Source organism: Tyto alba, unplaced genomic scaffold (assembly GCF_018691265.1).
Source record: "Tyto alba isolate M040663 unplaced genomic scaffold, T.alba_DEE_v4.0 Super-Scaffold_20, whole genome shotgun sequence".
NCBI classification, from domain to species: domain Eukaryota; kingdom Metazoa; phylum Chordata; class Aves; order Strigiformes; family Tytonidae; genus Tyto; species Tyto alba.
Genome location: NW_024881283.1, coordinates 10,873,949 through 10,884,207, shown reverse-complemented (window position 1 = coordinate 10,884,207; position 10,259 = coordinate 10,873,949). Strand labels below are relative to the sequence as shown.

Sequence of the window (10,259 nt, the reverse complement as noted above, 5' to 3'; positions counted from 1 at the left end):
CAGGTAGTGCGCTGTTGAGCACCAGCAAGGCGCTGTAAACCAGCTGAAGCTGCAGGGTGAAGGAAGCAGGAGGGAATTTCCTGTGGTAAAGATGGTAGTTTTAATACCTAAAACTCTCAAAGCAGGGATGCCAAGTAATTTCCAATAAAGAGAAAGGGAACTTGGGCTCAAGCTCCTGGCAATAAGGAAAACAAACTGAATCTCCACTCTGAATAAATCAAGTTTTCAGTGTGGCAAAACACCCCACCCCAACAGCTGCGGGGCCTCTCCCAGCCCAGGCCCCCAGCTGTGGCCAGCGGCAGCTCATTGGTGCATAGGTGGCTTCAGGATTATAGTTATCAGGAGCGATGGAGTTGCTACTGCCAAAACAAGGCGCAGCTTTTGTGCTTCTCCAGCCCCTCTGTGACCGGGTCAGCCAGCAAGCAGGCCTGGTCCCTGTGGCAGCCAAGGAAAGAGCATTGGCGGCAGACTGGTGCAGGGTGCTTGAAGGCTGCACCTCCTTCAGTCTCTCTGCAGGGAGACGAGATACAGACCAAGCCAAATATTGCTTTATTTTAAAGTGTGAATTTTGTAAGATAAAGTATCAGTGCAGCAAGAGAGAGCAGAGTCCGAGGCCGCAACTGAGCGGCACGTGCTGGCTCGTCCGTCTTTGGTTTTCCCCCGGCACTGGCCGGTCAGGCGCTCCCGGGGCCGCAGCGGAGCCGAGGCCTCCGGTCCCTCCCGGCTCTGTGCCGCCCCCCGCCGCGGCTCCTCAGGGCGCCGCGGGCCCGGGGCCGGGCCCGGAGCTCCCCGTGGCCGTGGCCGTGCCCGGGCCGGGCGGGCGGGCGGCAGCGCCCAGGGCGGCGCGGAGAGCGGCCATCTCCGCCGTCAGCTGCTCGCAGGCGGCGATGCGGGCGCGCAGGTGCCGCTGCCGGGCCTCCAGCACCCGCCGCAGCCTCCGCAGCTCCGGCTCCTGCGGCCGGAGACGGCGGTCAGGGGCGCGCCCACCCACCGGCACCCGCCGCGGGCACCCACCCACCGGCGCCCACCCACCGGCACCCACCCACCGCGGGCACCCACCCACCGGCGCCCGCCGCGGGCGCCCACCCACCGGCCACCCAGCGCCCACCACCCACCGTCACGCTCCCCCCGCCGTCCCCCGCCCACCCCCGGCTGCCCCCGGGGCTCCGCCGCCTCCGCCGCGGCCCCGCTCAGGCTCCGCCCGCCGCGCGTCGCCATGGAAACGGCCCGGCCGCCTCCGCCCCCGGATGTGCGTCACCGCGCCGCCCGCCGCCGGCCGGAAGCGGCCGGTGCATGCGGAGCGCGCGGTGCGCGGCGCTGGCGGGGCTGGCGCGGGCCGGGGAGGGGGCGGCGGGACCGGGCCGGGGCCGGGGCCGGGACCGGGACCGGGACCGGGACCGGGACCGGGACCGGGACCGGGACCTGAACCTGAGCCCAGACCTGAGCCCGGGGCCCGGCCCGAGCCGCGCCCGCCTGCTGCTGCCGCCCGGTGGCGCAGCCCAGCCGCACCCGCAAGGTGCGGAACCGGTATCGGGGGTGTGGGGCGAGGCGGGGGGGACCGGGCGGGGATCGGTGTGATCGGGAGGGGCGGGCGGGCGGGCATGGCTGTGGGGGGGCCGGTGTGAGCCGCCGCTGTCCCGCAGGTTGGCGGGAGGCGGTGTCGGCCGCCGCCGGTGCCCTGCAGGCGGGGGGGCTGGTGGCCGTGCCCACGGACACGGTGTACGGCGTGGCGTGCCTGGCCCAGGACTCGGTCGCCGTGCGGAGCATCTACAGCCTGAAAGGGCGGAACGGGGCGAAGCCGCTGGCCATCTGCCTCGGGGACGTGGACTGCCTCTACAGGTGGGCGCTCGGACCGGGACCCTCCGGCACCCGCCGCGGCTCCGCTGCCAAGGCCCGTGTGCGAGCCCGGGCAGACAGACAGCCTGCCTGTCCCGGGAGCCCGTGTGGCCGGCCGGCCGGCCCTTCCCGGTGGCCCAGGGCCCATGACGTGCTGCCTGTCACCCCCCAGGTACTGCCATGTGAGTGTGCCGGACCAGCTGCTGCGGGACCTGCTGCCAGGACCTGTGACCCTCGTCCTAAAGCGTTCGGAAGAGCTCAATAAAGACTTGAATCCTTTCACGTCGGTAGGCCTTCGCTGCAGGACGCAGCTGTGGTTTTGAGGGGCAGCGCGTTGGTTTTGTGCTTCTGCTGTAGCAGTTTTTATCCTTACGTGTGTGTTTAGCACACTCAGCAGCGCCCGGCGCTTTCCCTGGGCCGGTCCCTGTGCTCTCGTGCCACATGAGACTTGTTCGAACGTGGCACAAGCAGGATTGGCCAAAATCTGTTACCGCGTGTTACACTGTGCTCTCTTCTTCCTTGTAGCTGGTTGGTGTTCGTATTCCAAACCACCCTTTCATTATGGAGTTGGCACGAGCTTGCCCTGGACCACTGGCTTTAACAAGTGCTAACATCAGCTGCCAGACGAGCACGCTGATGGTTACGGTAAGGCTGATTTTGGCACTAAGTGATGTTATGGTGGTAGTTAGTCAGAGCCCCAGGCTCTCACCACTGGGAGCCAGCTTTAGCAACAAAACAAGGATTTCTCTGTTGCTGCTATTGTTTAAAAAAAGCTATAATCTCTAGCTAAAACAGCCCGCAGGCATGGGGTAGCTGTCTTGCTGTGATCTTCACCCTAAAAGGTGAAGGAGCTGAAAAGTAATATTTAAAGGCTTATGCGCAGCTTTTGAAGTGGGTGCCAAATCTGAAAGACAGAAACTGCTGTAGGAGGCATGATTGTGGAAGGGGGCTGCTGCTGTCTGTGCAGCTGGTACCTAACCTTACCTCGAGGAGATGTCTCTGCAAATCTTGTGCTGCCAGTGGTGGTATTGTTGGGCATAATACCGGACAGATGTCCTGTTCTTGCCCCCACATGTCTTGATAGACTTCTGGCTTTTTTTGTGCACCCCTTAATAAACAGTGGGGCCATTCAGAAGTCTTCAGCCAGAGAATCCTTATGGGTTTCCTGCATGTCTGAGATAAAACTGTTCTCAGAAATCAAACTGAGATATGTTCATGACAGGAAACAAGTGAGCTGACCTAACAGAGGAAGGGGAGGGACCTCCCTTGACACCAGAATGTCCAGCAGTGTCTGTTAAAGCACGATCACAAACTGTCTTCAGGACTGTTAGCCACATCTCTTGTTTTTCAGGAATTCCAAGACCTGTGGCCTCACTTGTCCCTAATCATCGATGGAGGCCCAATAGGAGATGTCCAGAGCCCAGAGTGTCGTTTAGGGTCAACTGTGGTTGACTTATCTGTGTCAGGGAAATTCAGCATCATTCGTCCTGGCTGGTGAGCACTTTCACTCTTCGCTGAATTTAACAAGCTGCTTCTTTACTTTAAATGGAGTGAAGCTTTCAAGTTAGGGTGGGTTGTGTTTTGCTTCTTCTCCCATAGCAGTTGAACGTTCACATTAATGTTGCTTAGCTTAATTAACAGCATGCTCAAAAATCCTGACAGAGCACTCCAAGTTCGGAGCCCGGGAGACCCCTTTCTGGAAGGTTCTATGTGAAACATTCTAGTTTCTGTCAGAATGCAGTACTGCGTCTAGCTGATTGTTCTTTCCCAGAAAATACAGCTTAATCCTTAAAACCATTTTTTTCTGACGGTTCTGTTTCACCCCACAGTGCGCTGACATCTACAGTTGAAATCCTGAGGCAGAAGTATGGCTTGCTACCAGAATCTTCGTAAGAGTTCGGACTCTGAGGGGGCTCCGCAGAGCTGGTAACGCTGGGCACCGTGTGCCTGCACGTTCAGGAAACGGGCGATCCTGACCTTGTTTAATAAGGTCGATGGGTTATGTCAAGATTAAAAAAAGAAAAGATAAAAAAACGGAGCAACAGTTGATGGGGTATCTTTATTAGTATCATATCTGCTATAATCTGAGAAACCAACCCAAATACGCATGCTCACCTCTTTGTGCTACTGTAGCATTCCCAAATACTTGTATGTTTTACTAACATGATTAGGCCTTTGAAATACAATAATTTGAACATTAAACTGTTCTCAGGATGGGATGATGGAAACTGTCTGATCCACCCTCCCCTTAACACTTATTCCAAGTCTTTTCTTTCAATGCAGATACAATAAACAAAGATGGAAAAGGAGGGTTTTGTGCTTTCGCGATGTTATAGCTGTGGTGTTCTCTGGCTTTTGTTCTCTGTTCTAAACAGAATCAATACTTACTACTGAGATGAAACTGCTTTTGAAAATCAACAGTATTCAAATGGTCCCTATGTAGACAAGAGCTCCTTGGAAGCACTTGGCTTCCTCATAATCCAGGGAATGAAAACAAGCCCTTAGCATGCTGATCTTCTTTTTTTTTTTTTTTTTTTTAAATGTGGACTTCCTTCTTGATTTTGTTCTGAAAACAGCGCTAAGCTGAAGTAAATAGGGAATAGATGAAAATTTCTGCTGGTGTTTATTCTTCATTGAAAAGTAAAGTTTATGGAGTTTCTATTAATTTAAAAACTGGTAAGCAGCTTGCATGATTTTGTTGTAAATGTTTAGTTTTAGACAGCTGATCATCACTTTTGATGGACTTAGGTGCTTAGTGAGAATGTGTATGGAGTTGTCATAAATAGAACCTTGTTTTCACATCCAGAGCTACCACTTCTCATTGATACAGACAAGTATAAATTCATTTTGTGGCTAATTTAGAAGGGTCCAAGCATGGCTAAAATCACAAAAAAAAAGGGGAAGCTACTGGGAGCTGAATCTCTTTCAAAGCACAAATTAATGGTGTTTTCAGTTGCATTTTTATTGTAAATATTTTATTCTCCTTGATTCTAAAGGGGATAAAGCAACTTCAGATCTAAATTTTCAAAACATGGAACACTAAACAATCAGTTCAGAGCTTTTAGTATAGATCGTTGCGTTTCCTTGGTTGCCAGCGTGTACAGTAGTGGTAGTAAATAGTCTCTAGAGTTCCAGCTCTAATTATCTCTCGTTATTTGGATACAGTGGACCGCAGTGACAACGCCCAGCGCAGAACTGCTCGGTATAGGGGCAGTTGGGTAAAGCAGAGGGTATGTAACAGAATGGCTGAGTTCCCCCTGCAGTGGACAGTTTGGAGGAATATTTACTCCTCTTTACAGTACGCTGATGCAGAAATGCTCTGACAGTTGCTAGCGGAGTGAGGGATCCGCGAGCCCCGCGGGCAGCAGGCCAGGGGCGTGCGGCGAAATGCCCGTGGGAGCGCAGCTAGCCACGTCGGAGAACACACGCGGTAAGGAAAACCAGCTCCTGGGCCCCCAGGCCAGCACCCCCTCTGAATTCCAGGGGAGCTCTGGAAGGGTCATCTCTACTAAATCTGCAGAGATAGGTTTGACTGCTGCTTGCCCGTTTCCTGCTCTCTCAGCCTTCCTCCTGTGAGCCGTAGCCAGGGCTCTGGCAGCCGGAGCCCCTTCGGGGGAACCCCTGCTCTGGGGCTGTGCTCCCGGCCGCCGGGGGGGCTGTCGGTGCTTCCTGGTGGTGGCACGGAGCTGGGTCAGGGAGCTGTAGGGGCCGAGCGTGGGGTAGAAGCTGGAGCCGATGTTGGGTGGGTGGTGGTGGCCGTGGAGTGGGGGGGAAGCTGGCCGAGACCTGGAGGGCAGGGTCCCAGTGCCGGTACTGGCCCTGGAAGCGGGGGCTGCCGTACCAGCCGTAGTACAGGACGCGCAGGTTGTAGGAGGGGCCGTCTGCTGCCCCCCGCCACGGGGGGCCGGTCGGTCGGGACCCACGAGGCTCCTCGCCAGACCGTCCCGTGGCTCAGCCCAGGCACGGCCCCGGCGGGGAGCGGGCAGAGACGCCTGGGGATGGGGAAGGACAGGGGCTGCCGTTCACCCGGGGTTCGCTTGAAACGAGCAGTGGGTGAAGGACTAAACCGATGGGAGGAAAGGAAAACACGCTCCAGCAAACACCGAAGCGTGACTATCGGAGCTGTTAGAGGAAACAACATTTTAATTGGGTGAATCTGTTATGCGCAAATGTTACAGGCGATAAAACTCTGCTAAATGGAAACCCAGTAATGAGATGGAACCTGTCAAGGGAACAAATTGCCTGCAAATCGGAAGCAGGCTTCTGAGGCGCCCCAGCAGCTTTGGGGCTTCCATTATTTCGCTTGGCTGAAGCTCGTGCCACCCCACAGCGCTGGAGCCTTCTGGCAGCATTTCCTCACGACAGCCACCCATGCAGAGTCGTGGTCTGCAGGAGGAGTGTGGGTAAGCGTTAGCGAGCTGTAGAGACAGCTAGAAGTTTGCCTTTTGGAGCTTTCTGTGTTTTTTTTTGGCTGGGTTAGATGCGTTCAAGAACAAACTGTGGGCTGGGTGCCAGGTTGGCAGCAGTGGTTCTGTAGGAGGTCAGTGGGAAGAGGTGTTGGGGGAGCATCCTGGTTCTGGCTGGTGTGCTGGGGCTCCAGAGGGGAGAGGGCCTGGCCAGCTCCTGTGTGATCCTGTGTGCTGTGTTTGCCAAAGATATCTGGCAAACTTCTCCCTGTTGCTCGTACACCAGCCCTGCTCGGGGGTGATGCCCGCTCCTCTCTTCCTGGGGACACCAGCGTCCATCCGAAGCAACCATTTCACGTCCCAGTCCCAGCTGTATTTCATACTTCACGATAGGTGGCTGCTACAGCCAGCACAGAGCCAGTATTGGAAGAGCAGCAAGGAACATCCCCCTGCTCAGTTGAGCCGTTTTTGGTAAAACAGGGAACCTCGTCTTTGTCCTCGGTCTCACTTGGGTGTAGGGCACAAGTGCTGCTGGAGCCTGAACTCTGCACACGTGGAACTTGCTCGAGGAATGCTTCATGTCTGTGTGGAAATGCTGTGCAAATGTTGTACCCGAAGGAGCAGAAAGAGGCATCCAACTCTTCTCCGGTTTCTGGATCTGGTCAGAACACCAATGCAGCTATGCCTTCCTAAGGAAGCTGCTGGACCTCCCGACTGCAGGGAGAAATCAGAAACCGTGGTGTAAATGTGCTTTAGTGGCTCAGATGGTGCAAGGCAAGCAAAAGCCTCTCCTGCTTCCCCCAATTATTTTTCAAATCTCTTTAAGAACAGTCTGATAATTTTGGAGGCCTGATTCATGCTTGGGGGGGACGCTCCTGTGTGTTTGTCCATCAGCCCACATCAGCCTGGGCCTCGTCAGGGCCTCGGTGAGCTTCGTTTGCCCCTTTGCCTCTCACTTGCTGTCATCTGCTGGAGGGAGATGAGGACACTTTTTAATCTAATTTTGCGTCTGCCAGTTGTGGGTGCAGCGAGCGTCGTGCTGAGCCAGCTAGCTCAGGAAGCTAGCAGTGCTGTGTTCTGAGTCATTTAATTCACTTATGCAAAGGACGCTGCTGTTGGTGACCTCCCGGGTGGCAGACCCTTGTGCCTGAGCACACCAGAGCCACCACGAACCAACTGCTGGAGGGAGGCAGTGGGGCTGAACACCACTGTTTTTTTGATGGACAGTTTTAAATTGCTCTATTCAGCCCGTCATCCCACAAGTAGCTGTTGTCATTTTCTTTCAAATAGCTACCTTCAGGCTACTCGGAGAGGTCAGGCTGCAGAGGGTGGATGCTCCAGGGAGGTGGGAAGAGCTATCTCTTTCTGTGTCTGATGCCAAGGACAAGGACACTGGGCAGAAATCTGCAGACCAGTGAATTTGCTGTCACTATTCTCCCTCTGTGAGTTCAACGCCTCTAGAAACTGTCTATGACGTTTAATTTATGAACTGACAGATGAAGGAGCTGAAGGCAGGGTAGAGCCATCTAAACAAAATTAATTTGGAAGCAGTGATCAAGGGGCATGTGGTGTCTGAGTTGGGATCTTCAGGTCTAACAGCCACATCTAACTGGGTGAAATGGTGGTGTGGCTCAGCCTGGGTCTCCATGCTGCCCGTCCGGCGTGTTCCAGCAGTATCGATCACAAGGATTAGTTTTTTACTGTAGTCCCATCCCTGAAACCACCTGACTCAACTGCCCTGTAGTGCAGGAGGCCCAGAAACACGAGTTCCCAAAAGTCACTGCACCAGGACACTTCTCCCGACGGCATCTCTGCGGATGACACCTGTCCTACATGACTCTCCCGCTGGCGTCCCCGGGGCCTCTGTCCATACAGGTTTGTTCTCTGAGCAGCCCCGTGAGCCGAGCTGGACCCCCAGCCTTCGGCTTCCAGGGTGGCCGAGCCGCCGGAGCCGTGTCTCCCGCCGCTAGATAGAGCTAGGCCACCACTGGGAGCCCTGGAGCCGGCGGCCGTGCTGGCCGACGGTGCGTACGGTTGTTTAAAAGCGTTACTGAGCGAGTGCTGCGCTGGGGCTGTGCCTGCACGGGCTCGGGGTGGTGCGGGTGGCGGCTTGTGTGCGGAGCTGCCGCTGCAGGCGAGCGGCTGCCGGGGAGAGCAGGGCGCAGCGCCGCTCCCGCCCTGCCTCGTCCTCGCAGAGCCCACGCTGGGATGATTTTTCCCAGTGTCTGAGTGCCACGGAGTGGTTATGTATCTTTATTGCTCGTGAGCAGCTGTCTCAGTCGCTGCTAATGGACTGTAATACGCACAGAGATGACCCCAAAATGCTGTTTTCACAGAAATTGCCTGTCTGCAGGGCTTCTGCTGTAAAAGCCCAGAAGCACCAGGCTGGGTGAGTTACTGTCATTTGCAAAGTGTATGTGTGAGGGGTCTCTGGGTGCTTCCCCTTCTCTGAGCCTTTGCTCTTACCTCATCTTGCCAAATCGGGTATCCTGCAGGATAGAGGGGGAGAGGGAAATAAGAGGGATCACTTCCCTGTCGTCTGCCTGCACAGGCCCCTCTCCCCTCCATGGCTGTCCCCTCAGTGCTGACGGGCACTGCTCTGAGCAGAGGGTATGACTTGGTGGAGGGGACGGTGCAGGGTGCAGGGGGTCCCTGGCAGGCAGGGCGTGTGGGCGGCCTCTCCACAGTCCCCGGTTCATACTGACGCCGAGCAGAGCCGGGACCAGCTGCCCCGATGCCTGGGTTCCCCTGCACCTCTGCTGTGGGTGCAGAGGCTGCTTGGGGGCTCACTGCAATGTCTCACCGTGGTGAGAGCTTTCCCTGCCGATTCTGCTCCCTCTGTTTGCGTGGTGAGTTTCCCCCCCCGTCTCGTTCATCAGCTATTCATCGATCTTTGCCAGGCTCCTCCAGCGCTCATCCATCACTCTCACACCCGCCATCCACTTTCCAAATGTTTCCTATTTTTCCGGTGATGTATTTCCTTGTTCAGACAAGCTAATCTCGCTCCATCGATAACGGGGGAGCGGCTGTGCCGTGACCCCTGTGCTGGCACAGGCTCGTGGCTCTGCCCTGCGTGGACGGAGCCGGCCAAGCCGCAGCGATGCTGGCCGAGCGGTGGAGCCGCTTCCCCGGCTGCCGGGGCTCTGCTGCAGTGGGTCGGCCCTCCCCTCGGGGGATTCTGAGCGGGCAGGTGGAGGTGATGCCCTCACGGCCAGGAAGGGTTCTTTTCCCATAGCTGGGCGGGAGGCAGTGGTCTTGGGGAAGGTGAGGCAAAGCCCTGAGGCAGAGCAGCCTTGCTCCAAAGGGGCTGGCTTTGGGGTCTGCTCTGGGGTGTCTGAAGCCTTGTCTCTCGGCCACAACTTGGCGTGGCCTTTGTGAGCAGCCTCGGTGGGCAGAAAACTGGGGAAATGTATCAGCGTCTCAGCTGGTGCCTCTGCTGCTGGCTCATTCCATGCTACTGGTGTTCAGTGTCCCTGCAAGTGACAGCTTTATTTGTGCCACCGGCATCAGGAGGATGAGCCACACGTCAGGCATGGGTGAAACAGCTCGTGCCCTTGTTCCCTTGCAGGAAATGCAGGCCCTATAAATTACTTGTTCCCTCTGGCTTCTGGGTGTCTGCAGGCCACCACTGCTGTCAGGGTGATGTACTCAGCACCAGCTAAAGTGGCCAGCCCTTGTGTCAGCATTTGGGCACTGTCAGCACTTCTGGAATGCACCCAGCATGGAACAAACCCGGGCTTTGTTGTTTATCCAGGTGTTCTTGGTACTTTCCAAAACAGGGAGCCTGCTGCTACTCCAAGTGCCTTTGTGCAAAGACTCAGTGCATGCAGTGGGCGGGGGGACGTGGCATCAGGACCGACAGTGATGGTGAGTGTCCGGGACACTGCAAGCTGTCTGTGGAGATGCACTGTGAAAATACACTCATCTCCAGATAGGACACACCGATTAGACAGATAGCTTCTGCTGGAGTGGAGAGAGATGCCTTTTTAGATCTTGTAGGTGGAACTATAAACACTT

At 56.1% G+C, this 10,259-nt stretch overlaps 1 protein-coding gene and 2 long non-coding RNA genes across 4 annotated transcripts in view; 2 read left to right on the top strand and 1 right to left on the bottom strand.

Annotated features, from left to right (window-relative positions):
* Window positions 1-526: 526 nt before the first annotated feature.
* LOC122153535 lies at window positions 527-1,244 on the bottom strand. Of its 2 annotated transcripts, none has more exons than XR_006165448.1 (2): window positions 1,147-1,244; window positions 527-952 (listed from the first exon to the last, which is right to left on the bottom strand). It is a non-coding gene; the product is annotated as an uncharacterized LOC122153535 (long non-coding RNA). The 2 variants fall into 2 exon arrangements; XR_006165449.1 differs by having other exon boundaries at window positions 1,116-1,165.
* A 49-nt stretch (window positions 1,245-1,293) lies between these two features.
* On the top strand, window positions 1,294-4,145 carry YRDC (yrdC N6-threonylcarbamoyltransferase domain containing). The gene is made up of 6 exons (XM_042793555.1): window positions 1,294-1,516; window positions 1,644-1,839; window positions 2,009-2,123; window positions 2,362-2,481; window positions 3,188-3,330; window positions 3,666-4,145. Exons 1-6 carry the CDS (start codon window positions 1,294-1,296, stop codon window positions 3,727-3,729), a joined length of 861 nt encoding a protein of 286 aa, XP_042649489.1. The 3' UTR covers window positions 3,730-4,145.
* A 1,075-nt stretch (window positions 4,146-5,220) lies between these two features.
* Window positions 5,221-10,259, top strand: part of LOC116964501 — a 31,746-nt gene continuing 26,707 nt past the window's right edge. The window contains exon 1 of the long non-coding RNA XR_006165447.1: window positions 5,221-6,239. This is a non-coding gene — a long non-coding RNA (uncharacterized LOC116964501). The remainder of the gene's footprint in view (window positions 6,240-10,259) is intronic.